At 42.0% G+C, this 23512-nt stretch overlaps 2 protein-coding genes across 2 annotated transcripts in view; both read left to right on the forward strand.

Moving 5' to 3' along the window:
* Positions 1 to 802: 802 nt before the first annotated feature.
* gatm (glycine amidinotransferase (L-arginine:glycine amidinotransferase)) lies at positions 803 to 5150 on the forward strand. Its single transcript, XM_026163942.2, has 9 exons — positions 803 to 1024; positions 1879 to 2097; positions 2200 to 2395; positions 2513 to 2703; positions 2927 to 3064; positions 3277 to 3441; positions 3540 to 3603; positions 3708 to 3824; positions 3939 to 5150. The coding sequence occupies exons 1-9, from the start codon at positions 956 to 958 to the stop codon at positions 4049 to 4051; spliced, it is 1272 nt and encodes a 423-aa protein (XP_026019727.1). The 5' UTR covers positions 803 to 955; the 3' UTR covers positions 4052 to 5150.
* Positions 5151 to 19395: 14245 nt separating this feature from the next.
* Positions 19396 to 23512, forward strand: part of pde8a (phosphodiesterase 8A) — a 51395-nt gene continuing 47278 nt past the window's right edge. The window contains exon 1 of the mRNA XM_026163964.2: positions 19396 to 20697. Within this exon, the coding sequence (XP_026019749.2) occupies positions 20545 to 20697 (153 nt within the window). The 5' untranslated portion in view covers positions 19396 to 20544. The remainder of the gene's footprint in view (positions 20698 to 23512) is intronic.

The raw sequence follows: 23512 nt of genomic DNA on the forward strand, positions 1-23512 counted from the left end.
GAATGTCTGCACCTGGGTCCACTATTCACACTCCACGCAGTTAGAGTCCGAACCGCAAAAGAAGCGCGTGTTCTCGGAAAAGTTGCAGGGGGTAAGCTGGCTTCAAACAAATGATGTGGTGCAGAATATGCCTTGAAAATCCCACTCTAGCGGACAAAAACAGTGCCTTTTATATGTACGCAAACGCGCGTTGCAACTTCTTATCTGGTGCGCGTCTTTTATTTGGACAGCGAATGCGCACCTGCGGCCCACTTATGTGCACCCCTGTTTATAGAGCATGCGCGACAAACTTAATCCTCTTAGCCGCTAAGAGTAGGACTGCTCTCAAGAGCTGGCAACAACGTACTAGTTTCACTTTGTTTAATTTAAAACACTTTTCACTATTCGTGCCTTTATTTTGTAATTGGAACAATAAGCGGGGTTAAAAGATCTTTAAAAGGAGAATCATTTTAACCCTCGTTTAATAGCTGAATAAAGTCTTAAATCAGTGGTGGGCTGCTTGCTTTATTTGTTTTTTGAGGCATTGTGTGCAGAAGCAAAGAAGATGCACCCCACTGCACTGCAGTACCAAAAATCGTTTTCATTTCTTTTTTAAAATCATCATAATGCTCACACATGAGAATCTATATTTTTACAGATAACAAGTTTGCATCATGCACAAACCCGCTACAAGCCTGTAGTCAAAATAGCGCTTTTCAGATGTTCGCGGAAACTTTTAACGGCGCTGGTCCACCTGATAAGAATGTGCTGGCGTAAGGGATTGTGTTTCAGAAACGCGTTTTTCCTCAAGTCACGTTGCCCCACAACACAAAAGCGACCAATGGCCTAAGAGGCACGTAGTCCCACAGCTATAAAGTTGGCTTTGAGCTGAGGAGTCTTCATTCATGAGCACACTGAGAAGTGGATCCTGCGCTGCCGTTTGATTCCACTGACACACTCACTATTACGTTGGACAATGCTGCGAGTAAGATGCCTGAGAGGAGGTAGCAGGGGGGCCGAGGCTGCCCATCTGATCGGAGCAATGGTTGGTATTACGGTGGTTTAATGTCTTCTGTGTCTTTCTCTCGCGCTCGCTCACTCTCTCTTTTCTCTTAAGCAGCGTTTTTGTTATAAAGCACAAGTCAGTCAAAGCGAATAAACTGTGAAAATATGATTAAATTTGGCATTTCTCTTCACATCTGCCGCTGCACTTCATTGCTTTGTTCATTTGTTATTTGTCTAATTAACACTAGAAGCGCCGAAGCAGTCATAATGACCCCGTTTGGAGGAGACTGTGTTGCAGAAATGAAGCTGAGGGGATTTTTTTTTTTTTTTAAATCCAGTGCATAAATCGTAATTGCACCGATTATTTCCAAGAAATCTTCCTCCAGTGACTGGCGTGATTTTCTTAACTGCTGACAAAGCTTTTTTTCTGGTTGCCTGAGTGACAGTGAACAGCTGTTTGGCACAGATGCGCTCTCAAACTCAGTGACACTGAAGCTGTTCCCGAGCCAGCGGAGGCCACACTGTAGAGGCTATCGGTGGAGATAAGGCTTCTTAATAAAACGTGTACTTTGGCACCAAACCAATCAACCTCACGGAAGCTTTTTCGCTTTGAAACCCAAGGAGCCTGAATGTGTTATCGGTTAACACACAGATCAGCCGCTTTCTACGCGAGCTGGGGGCATTGAAATAAAAATAAAAATAAACACACCACTAAATAGGAACTTCATGTAGACCGATCTGTTACTGCACATAGTGTAAATATGTACTGAACTGATCCAAAAGGGGAAAACAAGATCTATTAAATCCAAAGATTTTATGCAAAAGTACATGAAATTTTTGTTCAGCAAAATATATATACAAAAAAAAATCTTAATGTGTTTTCACTTCCATCAGCTTGGCCGGGCGTTGAACGGATGGGTGCAGAAGACCCTGCAAAGCACTTCAAGTGCAGCAGCTGCACAGCCACAGCATGTAGTTGAAGAGGAACATGTTACTGAGCCGGTTCCTCAGGAATGCCCAGTCTGCAGCTACAATGAATGGGACCCTCTGGAGGAGGTGATTGTGGGGCGAGCTGAAAATGCCCACGTGCCTCCCTTCACTGTGGAAGTGAAAGTAAGCAATGCTGTCAGAAGATGCTTTGACTCAAAGCATCCTTGTCATTTCTCTCAGCTGTCAGATTGACTCCATGTTGTTATGCTACAAACCTCTCATCAGGCTAACACATATGAGAAGTACTGGCCCTTCTACCAGAAGTATGGGGGCTGGTCTTTTCCTGCGGACCACTTGAAAAAAGCAGTTGCTGAGATCGAAGAAATGTGCAATATTCTGCGTCACGAGGGCGTCGTTGTGAAGAGGCCAGAACCCGTCGACTGGTCTGTGGAATACAAAACACCAGACTTCACCTCATCAGGTAAAAAGACAGAAATGTGTGTGACAAATATGTGTGACATAAAGGTGTTAATGCATCACACTGCAGTTTATAAATGAGTCATTGTAAAGTAATTCTCTGCTGTTGACCCTCTTGTAGGAATGTATGCGGCCATGCCCAGAGACATCCTTTTAGTGGTGGGAAACGAGATCATCGAGGCTCCTATGGCGTGGAGGGCTCGTTTCTTTGAGTACCGAGCCTACAGACCTTTAATCAAGGAGTACTTCAGAAAAGGTGCAAAGTGGACCACTGCTCCTAAACCAACCATGGCCGACGATCTGTATGATCAGGTGAGGCCTTAGTTTGGGAGCTATAACATAGCCAGGTGGTCATTTCTCAAGGCAAGGACTTAAGTCAAAGTTGCATTAACACCTAAACAGCTTGTCTATGTTCTTTATAGCAAACCAAACCTCTTTGCATCAACTTTTTTATTGCTTTGTACATGATAGTGTGACAGCAGGCTATTCCTATATCTCAAAACGGGTGTAAATCCTTTTTATGTGTGCCTTTCAGGATTATCCCATCCGCACAGTGGAAGACAGGCACAAATTAGCTGCTCAGGGGAAGTTTGTGACCACGGAGCACGAGCCCTGCTTCGATGCTGCTGACTTTATTCGAGCTGGGACGGACCTCTTTGTTCAGAGGAGCCAGGTATGAAGGATATTTTGCTTATTTTATGACATCCTATGGGTGATATCTTCTGCTGAAATGGTAGTAAAATGCACAATAAACCCCCACACACGCATATATAGATCTCTCTTTTATCCATTGCACTTACAGAAAAAAAGAATGTTTCTCTGAATATGAATGTGAAGCTTGGATAAGCTCCTGAAACTTCTCCTTTCACACTGCTTTTTATTCAGGTTACAAACTACATGGGAATTGAGTGGATGCGCCGTCATCTGGCACCAACCTACAAGGTCCACATAATCTCCTTCAAAGACCCTAACCCCATGCACATTGATGCCACGTTTAACATCATCGGGCCAGGACTCGTGCTGTCAAACCCTGATCGCCCATGTCGCCAGGTACTGAAGTGCTGTGCTGCCCTCTTCTGGGTACACTTGTACACACCACCACCACAGAGTGGCCCAAACTTACCAGTGCTCTTTGTCTTTTCCCTCAGGTAGACATGTTCAAGAAGGCTGGCTGGACAGTTGTAAAACCACCAATACCTTTGATTCCCGATGGTGGGTACTCAAAGTAAAAATTATTTTCTTTCACTCACAAAAAAAAGATGATATTTAGATTTATTTTTTTTTACTGAAAAAAACCCCACTCTCTTGCTGAGCAGACCACCCACTGTGGATGTCCTCCAAATGGCTGTCCATGAATGTCCTGATGCTGGATGAGAAGCGTGTCATGGTTGACGCCAATGAAACCAGCATTCAGAAAATGTTTGAGAACCTCGGTGAGCCTCTATAAGCACCCCCACCTTCACCACCTTATTTATTTTTAGTAAACTCAATTTCAGCAAAAAATAAGAAAAAATGCTCCATAACTGTGTGTGTGTGTTTAAATGCAGGTATCAAGACCATAAAGGTGAACATTCGCCATGCCAACTCCTTGGGTGGTGGCTTCCACTGCTGGACAACTGATGTCCGCCGCCGTGGTACCCTGCAGTCCTACTTTCACTAGCCTTGCCAGAAACAGGCAGTTTTATTGAGCTTTGAATATAAAGCCTCAGTCCGGAATCACTGCAATAATCCATTTTTTATTATCAGTCAGTTTTAACCCATCAGTCAACAAAGGCTGAAACTTTCCTAAACAAAAAGGCGATCTTTAAACCTATCTTTTTCTAAATGTGTATTCAGGTGTCGCCTGCTGAAACTCAAAGTTTTAATTCTTTAAACTGGCAAAAACAAATGATGGATAATAATAACGAAGACAGGTGGCACCGAAGCCTTTACCGGATTGTGTCTTTATATAGTAAACGAATATTTATGGATTGTTTTGATTTGACATTGCTGCACATCACAGTGCCTTTGCAGACAGCTTTGTTTGGAGACAATTAGAATATACTGGATAATCTCAATAGCAAAAAAATGAACATCACTTGAATCAGTGATCTCAATAATAACTGCATTTCTGGCCTGGCTGTTGTGAAGTTGAAGTTTTTATGGCTTTTACATCAAACGCCAAAGCTTTGAGGACAAGGTACAATTTGGTATGTGAATGTCATCAGACTAGGGCACAGGAGGAGGGAAGCCTCCTCATGAAACCTCAAAACCACAATCCTACCTTTTTCAAAAAGAAGAAACCAAAACATTTTTTTATTTAAATAAATGTACACAACTTTTACGTAGGTCATTAAACAATATTAACTTCAGTTTATTGAAAGAGGGGAAAAATGTTCTGTTTATATTTTCCGTATTCTTTATTGGATTTTCCCAACAATTCCCAAATGCATGAAAGTATGTGATCCATATCAGATTTTGTATACCTTTTTCCTCTGCTGTTTTCTCCTATTGCAAATCTGGGCCAGCTATATGCTAGTAGTCATTCTCACTAAAACTGCTTGGCTGCTTTTTGTGTCTTCAGGATGGAAGATGTTTTCTTGTGAAGATTTCTGTTTTTTTATTCCTTTGCCGCTGACAGGGTGGGATGTAAGGCATTAGCCTGTCTTGATATTTATTGTGAAACAATAAATTAAAGGGACATTGTGGCTCAGCAGAGGAATGCTAGTGGTGTTTTGTAATGTGCAATGTTAATAAATTAAAGCAAGTTGTGTGACACAGCTGTGATTCTGTATTTGTGTTTCCATCCATCCATCCATCCATCCATCCATCCATCCATCCATCATGAGGGTACAGTCTGTCACAGGGCTAACACAGAGAGCTGGACAACCATTCGCTCTCACATAAGATAAAAAAAAGATATTTTATTAGTCCCACACGTGGGAAATTTGTTTTGTCACAGCAGGAAGTGGACAGTGCAAAAGTTATATAGCAAAAATTAGAATACAATAAGAATAAAATACTGTACAGAATAGAATAGAATAAAAATAAAATAAAATACTATATACAGTAGAATAAAATAGAATAAAATATACAATAGGATAAAAATAGAATACAAATTCTATTTACACCTGAGTAAAAATACAACTTCACACCTGCAGTTTAGATAATAACAAATTAAGATAACTTGAGCATATTTTTTGGACTGTGGGAGAAAAATCCCACGCAGGCACAGGGAGAGCATGCAAACTCCATTTTAATTATACATTATATTTTATTTGATATACCGGTACCTCCGATTATAAACTGGAGAGTATTGCAGTATTGCATATCTTAATCAACCGTCCACTGCACCAGTGTCAAGAGCCCATGCTGTAAAAGCTGACTGGTATTTTGGTAATACAAGTTAAAGATGCCTCACTGCAAATAAAAGTTCTGCAAAAAATCTTTTTACATAAGTGAATTTATAGGACTATTCTCAGCATGGAGTACTCCTTGTACCGTACTATGGGTCCCTTTTACATGTTCACCACGGATTAATGTGTTAGCGGCTTTAATGCCATCAGGGTCCTGAACGATGTTACAAAACACACAAGCAGTTTAAAAAGTGCTCTTGTGTTTTGAGTTGAAACTTTAACCGGTTAGATTCTCAAACATAGTTGGAGCATAAAGTGACTTAAAACTGAAAACTCCAAAAACAAACTTTTAACTGTACTGTAGTTACATGCAGTACTGTAGTTACATGCAGTACTGGAGCACATGCGTACTTTGTTACTGCTGATATCACACATTAGCTTGAGCAAAGAGGGCCACTAAGGGTAACACAAACCCGTGAACCTGGGACCCCTTCATCTGTTTGATAAATGGCACCGCAGTTTCCAGTGCATGTGGCACCACATTTACTGTAACACCTTTAAGTCTGTAAACATTAACCAGGCTGATTTGTCAGTGAGTGGAACATTGCATCATATATTATTATGTAAACCTGACTACTGCCAATAGAAACTACTGTAAAGGAAAAAAACATGATAATATCTGCTATAGTCATTTATTCATTTACCTTAATTTAAAAGGCAGAATCTTGGAATATAACCATGAGCATGTTAGATTAACATTGTAGTTTGTGGACATTGGCACTGTCTTCTGTAAACTGCAGTTTTGTCTTTTAATATTGCATAAACTTTGTAATTAACTCATTCCTTTCTTTTATTCTTTTTTCGCTCGGGTTCAAATAAAAAGCCGGTGTTTTAAAATGTGTTCACCTCTCCGCGCTCTTCTTATGGGACTGAACAATGCTGTTACTGTGTAAGAAGTTTTAGATCTTAGCTAAATGGATACCACTGCATGCAAAGTAGAACAAGTCATGAATTAAATATGTAATGGCCAATTTCAGCAAATGAAATTGTTTTCCTCAGCATGCAAGATATTTAAGGCATTACTTTTACACTGAGAAGATGACATAGTGACAAAGAACATCAGGTGCTTGGCTCTAACAGCCTGCGGCAGCAGGATCACATTTCCAGGTCGTCAACTGCTGTTCGTGATTAAAACACCCTCACTTTCAATCTAAGTACATTTATTACTCTCGAACTTTAAGACTGTTCAGTCTTTGTTTCAGCACGGCATGTGCAGCCTTTACCATGTCTGTGCTCTTCCCACCTCGTGCAAGATGGCAGGACCACCTCAATCTGAAGTCATTTGATGCTGACCCTGAACACCATTAAAGATCTTCAAGTAATCTCCTTTGATGTTTGGCAGTTGCTGTAATTGTGCTGTTAGGAGGCTAAATCCTCAATTTCCTCAATCTAGTTAACATTTTTAGGAACCGCTGCGTTTGACAACAAAGACAAGACAAAAAACAGTTTGTTTACCATCCACAGACATATCCTGACCATGTCCAGCTTTCTGACTTTACTAATTTGTCAATCATGTTGGATTCGTAACTGATTCACCTTTGTCTCAATGTGGTTTGGATCAAACTATCAGGCTGGACCTGGTGCCTGTGGTGAGACACACACATATTTTATAACAGGAGAGGTTTACTTCGAGCCAAGTCACTTCTCTATGCAGCTGCTCAACTGTGTGTCTTTTTTTCTGATCCTATGTAGACCCGTGCAGATGGGCTGCTTGTTTGTACAGCTGCCTAATTGAGCAACAGTGCAGCTGCCACTGCAACTGTCTCCAAACAGGAGAATTGATTGGGATGTTGTAATGATCAGGCTTCACTGTAAGCAGGAGCACAACACTCACCTCCTCAATTCCTCTTATCTGAGGACGAGTTTAGGCTCAGAAACAACCGGCTGCTCAGTTTATACTCGTCAAATACATAAAGCAGTGAAAATGTAAGATATCTCAGGAGCATGGGGGGGAGGGGGGGTATCCACAGTGGTGTAAATAGTACAAAATATCAGGAATATATGACATATTCTAATGGTCTCTGGTCCATCAGGATAGATATAAGTATTAACACTATTACATCTGAACAGCGACTTTAAAGTAAAATGTGAGAAAAAAGTAGTCTTAAATAACACAGGGAGGCAGCAAATCTCATGTCACTTGAGTGGTGGTTTAAGCGTCTTGTCTCTGCCGATAGCAGGTTTAACAGGTTAAAGTACTTTTTTGCATTTGCATCACCATAAATACTATGCATAACTCTTACTTATAATGGATGGCAACACTGCAGAGGTCAGGCTGAGTAAAAAGTAACTTTTTCAGGTGGCTGTGCACACTCAGGAAAACACGCACACACATCGATTACATGCTTCTAAGGCGTCTGCAGACTGGAGAAAGTCTAAAAAGGTCAAAACTCCAGCAACACGTAGTAGTGGTGTATTGGACAACCTTATTGTGAAAGCATTTAATCAGGCTCACATGACACGTTACCCGATGAAGACAAGAGGAAAGATGAAAACCAAAACAACAGCATTGCAAGGAAACCCACTTCTGTGGCAGCCAGCACAGCTTTTTTTCCAATGTGTTTTCAGCTCTGAGGGGCCCTTATTTGTCTAATGCACAAACCGAGAAGGTTGTAAAGCTTGCTAAGAAGGTTGCATACTCTCCTGTTTTCACCTTTTTAGTTAACTTTACCTTCTTTTAACTTTTTCTCATCATCCGATGGCCCCGACACAACCAAACACTAATGCGTGGATGAACATGTTAATATAGAGAATTATACCCAATTTCACGTGTGAATGACAAATGTGACCATGAGAAGCTGAAGCACTTTAGGAGCAGCCCTTGGTTGCACAGTCTAAATATAGGCTCAAGGTTGCACATGAAAAGAAGTCAAAACAATGTCTTAAAGCGCTCGCACCAGTGAACCGGCTGTAAGTACATAAGCATGTTGTTCAGTGAGCCTGATTATGTGTTTCGTCAGGCCGTGTCCATTTTTGGGGGACGTAAATGAAGTCCCCCATAATGTAAATCATTAAGCCATGGTTCAGGATGCCAGCTGTGATCGCTCTGCGTTTTCTTTTATATAGGAAGTTGGTTTGCTTGATATGCTGGAGAATTTATAAAATGGACTATAAAGAACAGGATTCATTCAGAAAACTGTCCTTAACCTGGAGAAGAAAAGATTTTTTGCTTTAAAGGTGTGCTTTAACAACTTCTTTCACTTTCACCACAAAGATTCTGCGAGTACAACACGTGAAGACAATAAATGATAAAGCAGTTTTCTCAGCATCTGAACATCCTGAGACGCAGCCGCCGAGCTGTCTCAGAATCACCTGAGGCATGATGCAGCTGAGCATTATTCCTCTGCCTTTTTAATATTATTGCCTGATAATATTCATGCTTTGTTTGGAAACTTGCATGGGTCAAAACGTAACCAGTTTCATTTAAATGCTTATTTTACAGGAGCTGCCAGTAGAGAGCAACAGAGCGCACTTTCCAATCTCTAGACAACCAAAAGATCCCTAAAAATGTTTCACTTGTGGTAAAAAGTTGGCCAACTGAAATACGTTATCTAAATATTTGGGCTACACTCCCAAAGTGACATAATAACTGGTCTGGAGAGATTCTCACTTCCTATTCTGATTTGATGTCCTAAAAACTAAAATAGTTTGTTAAGAAAACATGAACATTATCCTGGAAAATTAATCATTTTGGCGCCTCCTAGTGGAAGAATCGTGGAATAAATCTTTAGAGTCAAACGCACAGCCTTTCAGCAGATATCAGGCACTTACACAAAGTAATGTCGAGCATGAAATCAGTTGCAGTAAACCCATATGGCCCAAGTGGAGCAATTCTCAGTTCTTATTTAACATCTTTTACACACTTTACAAAGCCTCCAAAAAGTAACCTCTGCAAGGCTACACTTCCCATTTGAAATGATAAATGTTATGTCATAATAATCAAATCACTGACATGACTGGGCAGAAATTCATTTTCATTCATCGGTATTCTAGACCAACTTTAAACTTATCTCGAAAGATAAACATAAATGTCAGACTATGTTTTTAACATATTTTTTTTTAGCCTGTTTTCTTTTGCTTACAGGAGCCGCCTCTAATGTTATGGTGTGTTGTCGCTTTAGTGTCGTCACTGTGAGATAAATCATTGCTTGAGGGGCGTGTAAGTATGTAATGCCGTTATGAAAACTAATGAAATGAATTATGAAATAAAATTTCACAACAATTTTGCTAGCTGGTCTATTATTCAGAAACCGGTGATTGATTTAAGTGATTATTAACTCTGTGTTATTGTTATTGTTTTAATTTACTTAATGCACCTTAGTGTCTCAATCCTTGAATATAACATGGATATATCAGTTTTAAAAAGCTGCAAAATATCAATAAGGTTAGAGTAACAGAGGTTTCCTTGGTGTTACTGCCTGACTCGCTGGCCACTTCATTAGGTACACTTGTTCAAGTGCTTGTTAATGAAAATATGTAATCAGCCAATCTCTTGGCAGCAAATCAGTTCCCCCAGGCATGCAGACATGGTCATGATAACATGCTTAAGTACAAACTGAGAATCAAAATGAGGAAGAGAGGTTATTTAAGTGACTGAATGTGGCATGGTAGAGAAACTGTTGATCTGCTGGGATTTTCCCACAAGGCCATCTACACATCTACATGGTCTTAAAAAGAGAGAAAAAAATGCCTTGTTGATCCCAGAGGTCAGAGGAGAATGGCCAGACTGTTTTGTACAGACAGGAACAAGAAAATAAGCAATCGTTTCAGTCGAGGTACGCAGAAGAGCATCTCTGAACATGCAGCACCTCAAACCTTGAAGCAGATGGGCTACAGCAGCAGAAGACCACATCGGCCTCTTCTGTCAGATGAAAACAGTAAACTGAAGCTACGAACTGGACAACTGAAGATTGGAAAAATGTTGCCTGGTCTGATGGCATTGTGGTGGTGGTGTAATGGTGTCGGGGATTGCTGCTTGCCACACCTTGGCCCTGTTAGTAACATATAGCGCCATTTTTACTGTATAGCCAGTATTATACACCACCATGTTCTGATGGCTGCTTCCAGCAGGATAACACACCATGTCGCCAAGCTCAAATCATCTCGTTTCTTAAATATGACAAGGAGTTCTCTGCGCTCAAACGGCCTCCACAGTCACCAGATCTCAATCAGCAGCAACCGTGAGATGCTATCATGCTAATGTGGACTAATATTTCTGAGGAATGTTTTCAGCACTTTGTTAAATCTGTAGCATGAAGAATGAAAGCACCTCTGACGTGAAGAATGAAAGCACCTCTGACCCCAAAAGGGAGCTGTGGTATTAGCAAGGTGTGCCTAATAAAGTGGCCAGTGAGTGTGCTACCACGCTGAATGGAATCACATGATGTCTAAGATGAGTTAACTCGACAGATATAAAATGCAAAAAGGAATTTTGCTCCTTGAGCAACGCACAGTCGCTGACAACCTCAGGACTTTAGCATGTAGACAAAACACGCAGTTTAACAGTGAAGCAAACGTAAAGAAATGACAGCCTCACTGTCCTACGATGTCCCGGCTAAAGCATGTGGCAGCACAAAGTACAATGGTGATAACTGAGAGCCAAACATGCATAAATAAGAGAAGTGTAAATAAGGTAAAGTAAACATGTCATCTCTTCATGAATAATGCAGCCACTGTTACTGACAGCTTATAAAGAACTGAGCATGATCTGTCACCGGATTCATTTATGTGCTCTCATCTGTCAAATCTCTGACATAGATTTATATAACACTTACATTCTTCACATTGCTTTTTTTTCTCCTTTTTTTATTGAGGCTGTAAACCATTTGAGGCTGGGTTTTGTTTGTGGGCCATGCCTTAAGGAAACTGAGCAAACTCTTATAATATGCTGCACAAAAAAAAAAGCTCCAAAAAGCAATTGATGGTTTTAATATTGAATCTGTGATAGAGTGCAATACAGCCATGTTCTAGCATTATAGCATTTTGTGGCTCTGGGACAGCTTTTAGCCTGTTGAAGCTCACTGTCATCAAAGGCAACACAGACACAGACTGAACTATGTTAAAGGGGAACGCTGCCAATTTTACACATAGAACGCAATTTACTTGTCATGGGGAGGACTATTATGAGTATGTGTCAGGGCCTTTCCTAAGGCTAAGAAAACACGTGTGAAGCCAAGTTTATCTGAGAGTATTTTTTAATAAAGTCTGCAGTCGGCACACTCAAAGGCACCCAGTTTAAATGATGGGTGTGTATAGGGAAATGTTTCTACTGAAAGGATGCTATTGGTGGTTTATAGGAAATGTCTTCTTCTTATGATGTACTGCGAGCCCACCAACTTAGCACAACTGCTAATACTTTTATTGTCTGCATCTTGCTCATTTTCAGCTGAACAGTGTCAGTTCATTGGACTCTGGCTACTGCCCTCCTTCTTATTCTTCACGTGCACCAAATCTCCACTGAAACATTTGTTATTTAGAGCAGCACATCTCGTCTAAATTTAGCTATCCACTTATAAACACTGCACATAAGTAAACAATGATTTTTCTTCTTCTTTTTTGCAGGCCCTCCGTCTGAAGCAAGAGGTTGTCAGTGGTGATTAAATGCAAAGAAACTAAATATAAAAATGTTTCAGCTTTTGAGGACAGACTAACACACTGACAGCTCTTCCTCCTCATTCTTCTTCCTCTTTTAGTTATCATTTTCATGCAGATGGCAGAAACGTTCCTTTAATACTGCTGTAGTAGTTACTAGAAATGGTGAGTATTTGTTCAATCACAGAAGAACGTATATTTGCACTTTCTTAAAAGATGTCTTCACTCTTTTACTGACGAACTTCAGCAAGAGTTTGATGTAAAAGCCGGCAATGAGATATATTCATTCAATCATCCAATCACCTGAAAAGTGATTTTTGAAAGTGCCACTTTTTATTGTACATGTTCCATATTTATCCATCTGTCCATGTACCCATTTAAAGTTCTGATGCTGGTCGATAAAGCTCTGAATGGTTTAGGACCAAAATACATCAATGACCTCCTGACCCAGTATGAACCTTCCAGATCCCTCAGGTCATCTGGATCCGGTCTTTTATCAGTTCCCAGAGTCAGAACCAGACACGGAGAAGCTGCATTCAGCTTTTATGCTCCTTATATCTGGAACAAACTCCCAGAAAGCCTCAGATCAGCTGAAACACTCAGTTTATTTAAATCCAGGTTGAAGACTCACCTGTTCTCAGCTGCATTTGAATAAAGCACCAAATCCACACTTTTAAGCTTAAATTTCAAAACTTACATTTAACTACTGATTTTATCTACTGTTCTGATTTTATCTGTTTTGATTTTATATACTGTTTTGTTTGTTTGTTTGTTTGTTTGTTTGTTTGTTAATTAGTTAGTTAGTTTATTTGCTTGTTTTAATCAATTTTAAATCATGCTTTTTATTTGTTCTTGTTTCTAATGTCTCTGTAAAGCACTTTGAATCACCTTGTTGAATTGTGCTATACAAATAAACTTGCCTTGCCTTGCCTTGCCTTAAGAGTATTTTCGGACATATTTGTGCTGCTAGCAGTAGGTTGCCTCCAGTTCAAAAAGAAACTAAAGTACAACAAAAGATAAATAAATAAATCTAAACATACCACAGACTGGAAGCGCTGAAAGTCGTCACCAGAAGCACAAAGACGATCAGATAGTTCAAAGGGCAAGAAGCGGGACTATGAATACACAAAGGGGTTGATTAGATAAAAGACACATGTAACAAGCAAAGCTGAAGGGAAAAACACAAAGGCAGGAAGTAAAACAATATGGATGAAAGATGAGGGAATTTCAAAATAAAAGAGAAAGGCTAAACCTTGAAACTGAGACAAAATTAGTTTAAACATATGCTATGATAAAACTGAGTCAGAACACGTAAATAATAATAAAAAGGGTGTAAAGAACTCTGTACTCTGGATTAACAGTAAGGCTGTGCGGATTCTATAAGAAGCCCCTAGCTGCTCATCTCTCTGATGAAGAGCACCCAGCATGCACTGAGGTCTGTTTTTGGCCAGCTGTACGTTCAGAGCTGTTCAAAAGCTGAAGTCAAAGCTTATGACACAAGGCAGACTGTTTACTGTTTTATATCATACCCTTATTCAGTAGCTGAATAATGATGAAAAACATTAAACATCATGGGTTTATGCTATTATTAGGATTTGCAGGGGCAACATAGGAAAGGGGCTTGTCTGCTAATTAAAAGGTCGATAGTTTGATCCCCGTCTTCTTTAGCCTATGTTTCACAGTATCCTTGGGTAAGATACTGTATCACGAGTTGCCCCCAGTGCATCTGATATCCCTGTCTTAGTGTTAGTTACCAACATTGTAACTGACCAGTGACATTGTCTTAGCATTTGGTTAGCATCAGCCAAGAGGTTAGCTAATGCTCTCAAAAAATGATCACTAGCAAACCAGATTATATATATATATATATATATATTTTTTTTTTTTTTTTTTTTTGTTGAGTGTATATATATATATATATATATACACTCAACAAAAATATAAACGCAACACCTTTGTTACTGCTCCCATTCCCCATGGGATGGACGTAGAGACCTAAAATTCATTCCAGATACACAATATAACCATCCCTCCCAAACAGTGGTCACAAATCAGTCCAAATGTGTGGTAGTGGGCACATCTGCAATATTGAGATAATCCATCCCACCTCACAGGTGTGCCACATCAGGATGCTGATCTGACATCATGAGTAGTGCACAGGTGTACCTCAGACTGCCCACAACAAAAGGCCACCCTGGAATGTGCAGTTTTTTGCGCTATTGGGGGTCTGGGGACCCAGAACCGGTCAGTATCTGGTGTGACCACCATTTGCCTCATGCAGTGCAACACATCGTCGCATGGAGTCTATCAGATTGTCAATTGTGGCCTGTGGAATGTTGGTCCACTCCACTTCAATGGCTGTGCGAGGTAGTTGGATATTCGTGGGAACTGGTACACGCTGTCGTATACGCCGGTCAAGCACATCCCGAACATGCTCAATGGGTGACATGTCCGGTGAGTATGCTGGCCATGCAAGAACTGGGACATTCTCAGCTGCCATCTGCCCTGAACAATGTGAACCATGATTCATCCGTGAAGCGCACACCTCTCCAACGTGCCAGACGCCATCGAATGTGAGCATTTGCCCACACAAGTCTGTTACGGCGACGAGCTGGAGTCAGGTCAAGACCCCGATGAGGACGACGGGCATGCAGTTGAGCGTCCCTGAGACAGTTTCTGACAGTTTGTGCAGAAATTGTTTGGTTGTGCAAACCAATTGTTCCAGCAGCTGTCTGGGTGGCTGGTCTCAGACGATCTTGGAGGTGAACCTGCTGGATGTGGAGGTCCTGGGCTGGTGTGGTTACACGAGGTCTGCGGTTGTGAGGCCGGTTGGATGTGCTGCCACATTCTCTGAAACGCCTGTGGAAACGGCTTATGGTTGAGAAATGAACATTCAATGCACGGGCGACAGATCTGGTTGACATTCCTGCTGTCAGCATGCCAGTTGCACGCTCCCTCATTGCCTGTGGCATCTGTGGCATTTTGCTGTGAGACAAAACTGCACATTCCAGGGTGGCCTTTTGTTGTGGGCAGTCTGAGGTACACCTGTGCACTACTCATGATGTCAGATCAGCATCCTGATGTGGCACACCTGTGAGGTGGGATGGATTATCTCAATATGGCAGATGTGCCCACTACCACACATTTGGACTGATTTGTGACCACTGTTTGGGAGGGATGGTTATATTGTGTATCTGGAATGAATTTTAGGTCTCTACGTCCATCCCATGGGGAATGGGAGCAGTAACAAAGGTGTTGCGTTTATATTTTTGTTGAGTGTATATATATATATATATATATATATATATATATATATATATATGGGTGTTTTATATATATATAAAACACCCAGCACGCCCCTGCGGGCGGTTTATCCTTCAAGCTCAGGTCCTCTACCAGAGGCCTGGGAGCTTGAGGGTCCTGCGCAGTATCTTAGCTGTTCCCAGGACTGCGCTCTTCTGGACAGAGATCTCCGATGTTGTTCCCGGGATCTGCTGGAGCCACTCGCCTAGCTTGGGAGTCACCGCACCTAGTGCTCCGATTACCACGGGGACCACCGTTACCTTCACCCTCCACGTCCTCTCGAGCTCTTCTCTGAGCCCTTGGTATTTCTCCAGCTTCTCGTGTTCCTTCTTCCTGATATTGCTGTCATTCGGAACCGCTACATCGATCACTACGGCCGTCTTCTTCTGTTTGTCTACCACCACTATGTCCGGTTGGTTAGCCACCACCATTTTGTCCGTCTGTATCTGGAAGTCCCACAGGATCTTAGCTCGGTCATTCTCCACCACCCTTGGGGGCATCTCCCATTTTGACCTCGGGACTTCCAGGTTATACTCGGCACAGATGTTCCTGTACGCTATGCCGGCCACTTGGTTATGGCGTTCCATGTATGCCTTGCCTGCTAGCATCTTGCACCCTGCTGTTATGTGCTGGATTGTCTCTGGGGCATCTTTACACAGCCTGCACCTGGGGTCTTGCCTGGTGTGATAGACCCCAGCCTCTATGGATCTTGTGCTCAGAGCTTGTTCTTGTGCTGCCATGATTAGTGCCTCTGTGCTGTCTTTCAGTCCAGCTTTGTCCAGCCACTGGTAGGATTTCTGGATATCAGCCACCTCCTCTATCTGCCGGTGGTACATACCGTGCAGGGGCCTGTCCTTCCATGATGGTTCCTCGTCTCCCTCCTCTTTCTTGGGTTTCTGCTGCCTGAGGTATTCACTGAGCACTCGGTCAGTTGGGGCCATCTTCCCAATGTATTCTTGGATGTTCGTTGTCTCATCCTGGACTGTGGTGCTGACACTCACCAGTCCCCGACCCCCTTCCTTCCGCTTAGCGTACAGCCTCAGGGTGCTGGACTTGGGGTGAAACCCTCCATGCATGGTAAGGAGCTTTCTTGTCTTTATGTCAGTGGCTTCTATCTCCTCCTTTGGCCAGCCTATTACCCCAGCAGGGTACCTGATCACGGGTAGGGCGTACGTGTTGATGGCCCGGATCTTGTTCTTACCATTCAGCTGACTCCTCAGGACTTGCCTGACCCTCTGCAGGTACTTGGTGGTTGCAGCTTTTCTAGCGGCCTCTTCATGGTTCCCATTCGCCTGCGGGATCCCCATGTACTTGTAACTGTCCTCTATGTCTGCAATGTTGCCTTCTGGTAGTTCAGTCCCCTCAGTTCTGACTACCTTCCCTCTCTTTGTTACCATCCGGCTACACTTCTCCAGTCCGAACGACATTCCAATGTCATTGCTGTATAGCCTGGTAGTGTGGATCAGTGAATCGATGTCTCGTTCACTCTTGGCATACAGCTTGATGTCATCCATGTACAGGAGGTGGCTGACAACTGCTCCGTTCCGTAGTCGGTATCCGTAGCCAGTCTTGTTAATGATCTCACTGAGGGGGTTCAGGCCTATGCAGAACAGCAGTGGGGACAGAGCATCTCCTTGGTAGATCCCGCACTTGATGGTGACTTGTGCTATGGGCTTGGAGTTGGCCTCTAGTGTTGTACGCCACATCCCCATTGAGTTCCTGATGAAGGCTCTTAGGGTCCCATTGATCTTGTACAATTCTAGGCATTCCAGTATCCAGCTGTGGGGCATTGAGTCATAGGCCTTCTTGTAATCAATCCAGGCAGTGCACAGGTTGGTCAGTCTGGTCTTGCAGTCTCGGCTGACTGTTCTGTCTACCAGTAGCTGGTGTTTTGCGCCTCTGGTATTCTTGCCAATTCCTTTCTGTGTCCCGCTCATGTATTGACCCATGTGCCTGTTCATCTTAGCCGATATGATGCCTGACAGGAGCTTCCATGTAGTACTGAGGCAGGTTATATATATATATATATATATATATATATATATATATATATATATATTTTTTTTTTTTTTTTTTTTTTTAATAAAGAAAACACGTAAATACTCCCCCTCCCACACACACACACCCCACACACACTGCAAAGTTATGACATCACAACAACATGATTGGTCAGTAAAGTTGCGATGTTGATCCTGGACCAACATTATTATGATGATGTAGGAACAAAGCCAACACGAGGGCATCAGATACACCATGTCGGCAACATAATTAGGCATCGAAAAAAGCACTTTGGTGAATGAAATGCTAAAATTGAGTAGAAAAAGTCCTACACAAGTACCAGACCATATTATGGTCATGATATTCTTGTGTCGGGTGCCTTTAAGTACTTGAGTATTTTAAAGTTATCTAATAGAAATATTAAAGAAGGAATACACACAAAGCCTAAGAGACAGAAGAGGGAATGATTTGAAAGCCATTAGAAATCTGACTCTTCAGACCAACGGGCACAGTCACTACAATATATGACCTGTTGCAAATACACATTTCCATGCAGAGCATTGCAATTTTGCTGCTTTTCTGAATTCAAAGGAACTAGGCCACGCTCAGTGGGAGGTCGTGGGGTCACTGGCCTTTCGCGCTAACCTGAGGTATTGTTCTCTTTGAGGTTTCAGGATGAAGCAGACATTTGTTGCATTTTTTTTGTTTTTGTTTTTTAGTCCCTAAATATGCTTTGTGGAGTGCTGCGGAGTTAGTGAAGCTTGCCAAAGAGGTGAGCGAATGAGTTTCACAAAATAAAACAGCTCATCAGGAACAAACATTGCCAAAAGTGTAAAATGTGAGAATAAAAGAATAAATATAAAAACATATTTGGATTTTTTTTTTAAGCAACGCAATAAATTCTTTAAAGTTGTGATAGTTGGTCTTACTTTTTAAAAAATTATTATAAACTATGTGGCACAGTGTGTATCATATTAACCAAAAATGTAAAAAAATCGCCCCATGGTCGCTTAACATTTCATTATCAGCAACAACGTCAGTGTGATAATCTCTCATTACAGAGCCTTTTAATGGATTTAGATATACATTAGTGTGTTTTGTGTGTGTTTTCAGACATATTTGCATAGACTTCAACTTCATTATGTGCATTCAAGCGTTTTCCTGTGTATTAAAAATTGTAAATGTGTTTTCCCAGATTCAGCAGGGCGACATACTCATCCACAGCCACAGTATCTGCGGTTTGCATGTGCTACGTGCTTTGAATAAAGAAATGAAATAAATAAATAAATAAATAAAGGTAAGGCTACCTGCAGCCAGCTCAGCGTTGGTTGGCCAGGGCTCTTTTTTCCTCTTTTCAAAGTTCCCACAGAAAGCAGAGGACCGCCCAGCGGCGCCGAGCGCGCCTCTGATTGGCTGCGCGCAGCTCATTTGCATTAACGTCAGTAAAGGCTGTAGGTCAATCCTTGCGGGTGCTTTTATTGGATGTGCCGCTGTCAAGCAGTGCTGAAGAATTGGAAGGGCAAACGCCAGAAAAGGCAGAGAAAAGACAAACATTAAATCAGCATTATGTAGCTCGATCTTGCCTTACTTCCGCTCTCGACAACCTCAAATAATCCTGCCGTGCCCGATTTCGGATCTGAAACTTGTGGACACGGAGCGGTCCTTTTTTTTTTTTTTTTGGGGGGGGGAAAGATTTTTTCTCTCTCTCTCCCTCTCTGTGTCTCTCTCTCAGAGCGATCGCATTCTCCAGAGGTGGTACCTCACAACATTACTCTCTGACAGCCTTTACATCCTTTTTTCTTCTCTCCCTCCTCCTCCAGAATGACAGAAAATCGCGGAGCCTGCTAACACTCTTTACTGCACCCGGGTTTGGAGCTCTTATATCAGTCGGATCATCCTCAGCCGGCCAGCGGATGCCTGAATGGAGATTGCGAGCCATTCACCAAGATTTCTCCGCGTCCTAAAATTGGTGATTTGGGGCTTATAAATGGAGTGTTGTGTCGGGCAGTATGCTTCACGAAGCTTGTTTGACACCGGAGCCACTGGCCAGAATAACGCTCTGCAGTGTGAATATTTCAGCCTGTTGATGATGAACCGCTCAGGACTGGAGCAAAGTGTCGTGAGAACCGGTTTATGGGCCCGTGTCTTGAGCTGAAGTGGGCAACCGGATTGTTGAAGAGAAGGAGAGGAGAGGACAGGGGGGGGAGAGAGAGAGAAGGCATCGTTTTTGATGGCTCCGAGGTGGTGGAGGACGACTACACATGAAACCTTGGCCGCAAAAAATGGATAAAACTATTGCATGAAAGCTGGCCGGGGAGGGGGGAACTGCATGGTGTGTCTTAGGCCTACTTGATAACACTGAAGTTGAAGGGGGGAGGGGGGGGGAGAGAAAAATGAGAAAATGATGATGTGGTACGAGGAAGGCGAGAAGAGGAGCCGGAGTGAGGGATAATAATAATAAAAAATAAAATAAATCGTCCATGGGGATCTCAGCAGCGGAAGAATAACGGAATCCAAGTTTTCGAGGACAAGACAGCTGCTTTGATTGAAGCTCTCCAATTAACTTCATGTGAAAAACAGAGGGAGGAAATCAGCTTCCTGGTCGGGGGTGGGGGTTAGAAAAATATATTATTCATGCCTTGTGTTAGAGCAATTGCAGAACCGGCTTTGCTGTGGCCTAGATGATATTTACATATATATTTATATATATGTAGCCTATATTTAAACAACAAAGAAAAAGTATGAACCTTAGGAGGAAGAGTGGACTTTAAGATTATAAAAAGAGGGCGAATGACACTCTTGTAGCCTCAAAGTAAAGCACTTGCGCAAAAAGGAAAAAAAAAAAAAGGCTGAAGTGGGTTGAAGCATGGGCTGTGCTTCAAGTATTCATATCTCTGATAGGGTGGTCTACCACAGTGGAAAAGAGTCCGAGGATTCCCACTCACCCCAGCAGACTAATACCACTCAGCATCAAGGAAATCCTGCCTCTGGACTACCCCTAAAACCCCCTAGCTGCAAGGTGAGGGACTCTACATTCATTTACATTTACACAGACACAGATCCACTATGTATGCATGTGTGTATCTATGTGTGTGAGAGAGTCAGTTGCTTGTGTATATGCATGTCTAAAGCTGTTCAACAAAAAACCTCTGCTCTATAAACTACAGTCTATTTACTTAAAAAAGGTTATTGAATAGAAATATTAAAGAAGGAATACACACAAATCCATGGAGACGGGAGAGGGGATGACTCCAAAGCCATTAGAAATCTGACTCTTCAGACCAACAGGCACAGTCACTACAATATATGACCTGTTGCAAATACACATTTCCATGCAGGGCATTGCAACTTTGCTGCTTTTCTGAATTCAGAGGAAATAGGCCACGCTCAGTGGAAGGTCGTAGGGTCGAAAGCCCTTCGCGCTACCCTGAGGTGTTGTTCTCTTTGAGGTTTCAGGATGACGCAAATATTTGTTGCACTCTTTTGTGTGTGTGTGTGTGTGTGAGTCCTTAAATATCTACTCTGTGAAGTGCTGGACTTGACAGATCTAAAAAATCTACGCACAAGGCAGCAACATGTGTTGTCAAACGTGCTTCTTTCAGCTGTTTTCAGCTGACTTAGCTCTGGCCTCTGTTTCACCTTTCCACCAGTTATGCTTTTCAGTAGGATGTCCTCTCTTGCGAAATCTTATTGCTGTCTAAACTTCATGCACAAAAACCTACACAAACAGCTATCAGTACCCACTTTGACCGTGCAGAGGGATCTTTGCGCTACAAGTGGGGAAAGTGGGTAATGAGAAGGATGGCGGTAGGATTACACCAGAAAGTCTCTCATTGAAAGTGCTTCATCACTGGCAAAAAAAAGTAACAGTCCCATTTGTGTATTGGACCAATAATAATTACACTAAATATAACAAAACAGGCCGTGCCTGCTTCCACTCAGGGACTAAATAGGTGTTTCTAATCAGGATGATTGTTTTTGGCCTTTTTGTTGTGTAAGAGATTACACATGCACATAACAATTTCTGTTATTCAGATTAAGACGTGCGTTTTGGGGTCAGATAGGTGTAACTATCTGCAGCAAACTGAAACATAAAGATCCATTTTTTTTATGTTTTTGTGCTGGTTAAAAGCGTAATCTCGTCAGCATAAAAACTTGAGCAATATAGCGTTGGGAGCTGTCATCGTGTCTCTGAAGAGTCCATTGGTGGCACATTTATGATGCAGTCAAAGCTGGTCTGTACTGTATTGTTTTGGTGTAGATCTGCAGGCGTCTGTAAGCACAAAGCGTTGGTTTAAAGAAGAAGAAGGTGGGATGTTGTGAATTTAGTAGTGCAGCAGTGTATCTGTGTGTTTATGGGAAAGTGTGCGCTTGTCCGACAGGCCGCGGGCTATCTGAGGGCCTCTGTCAAGCTGAATTTTGTGGCCAAATGTCACCCCAGGATGCAGTGAGAAGTCTGTGTGACAGATGCCCCCACGTCAAAACGCCCACTGTGACTCTGATTGAATTAGTTCCCTGATTGAGTTAGACTAATGGTATACAAATCTTCTTGTGCTGGAAATGTTAATTCCTGCTCTGTAAGGTGTCATTGCCGAGATCCGCCGCGCATTTTCTGAGAGAGCGGCCGGATTTATTTTTACCACAATGGACAGAAAAAGTATTTTTATGGTTGCTTTTCATTAAGAACCACACATGCGTTAGCTCGCCATGATGCATTCAAGCCTCGGGAATCCACACCACTTCTGATTGTTGTAGCTTTTTTCTTTTTTTTTTAAAGGGGGGGGAGTCTCTTAAAAAAAAAAAAAAGACCAATAACAGACACCTGCAGCACTTTGATTTAATAAAGCAGTTTTTCAGGCAATATCATTGAAAAGCACTCATTTCTTGCATTTCATTCAGAAAATATTTGGAAGAATAGACCTAATGAGCAAGAAAGCATTTACACTGTAAAATAGATCCCTGAGATGATGAATGTTTCATATCATTTCATGTGACACAGCCCTATTTTATTTATTTTTTTATAAGTACATTGGATTGACATATAAATCACTACAATTTAATGTCAAATACTTCTTCTGTTTTATTATTATATGTTCTGGGCTTCGGCTTTGAATCACTGTGATTCTGAACAGAACACACGCATTCGTGCCCTGAAGGATAATAATATTCTTTCAAATAAACACACAACTGGCAGTAAGTACAGCAGTGTACACGTTTAGCTCATTGCAAAACTGTGTTAGGCAAATGTGAAATCTGCGCTGTACCTCTGCTTACTTTGTTTTATATCTACATATGAGTGAGGGAGGCAGGATCAGAACATGTGCAGGCATCTACAGCGTGAGAAGGACTCAATAGAAGTTTGGGAGTGTGATGTGAGTTATTGTCAAGGGTACGTTACCATCTGGGCTGCTCTAGTGATGATAAGGCTCAAGTACAAGGTCCTGTGATAGTAGGCTGTGTGTGTGTGTGTGTGTGTGTGTGTGTGTGTGTGTGTGTGTGTGTGTGTGTGTGTGTGTGTGTGTGTGTGTGTGTGTGTGTGTGTGTGTGTGTGTGTGTGTGTGTGTGTGTTGGCCTAAACAGAGAGAAAGAGAGGCCTTAGCCAAACACAACATCATTTATCTGGCCTTGATTTTTCCAGTCTGATTGCCCCCCACACAAGGAAATCAAGTAGCCCCCACTCCCAGATCAGCAAATGTAAAATCAGCTTCACGGTTACCTCTTAGTATGAATGAAAAAGGGCAGTAAAGGGTGCTAAGCTTACAAGTGTGTGGAAAGCAATGCCATCTTGCTTACTGCCTGATTCCAGCCTCTGCGTGCATTAGCATAAGTGGTAT

This window comes from Astatotilapia calliptera, chromosome 1 (assembly GCF_964374335.1).
Source record: "Astatotilapia calliptera chromosome 1, fAstCal68.1, whole genome shotgun sequence".
Taxonomy (NCBI): domain Eukaryota; kingdom Metazoa; phylum Chordata; class Actinopteri; order Cichliformes; family Cichlidae; genus Astatotilapia; species Astatotilapia calliptera.

What these genes read in the sequence shown, in the direction of transcription:
- gatm (XM_026163942.2), top strand. Translation starts at nt 956, where the DNA reads ATGCTGCGAGTAAGATGCCTGAGAGGAGGTAGCAGGGGGGCCGAGGCT. An exon ending in AATACCTTTGATTCCCGATG is followed by an intron (nt 3,604 to 3,707) that starts GTGGGTACTCAA and finishes CTTGCTGAGCAG; the next exon opens with ACCACCCACTGTGGATGTCC. An exon ending in GAAAATGTTTGAGAACCTCG is followed by an intron (nt 3,825 to 3,938) that starts GTGAGCCTCTAT and finishes GTTTAAATGCAG; the next exon opens with GTATCAAGACCATAAAGGTG.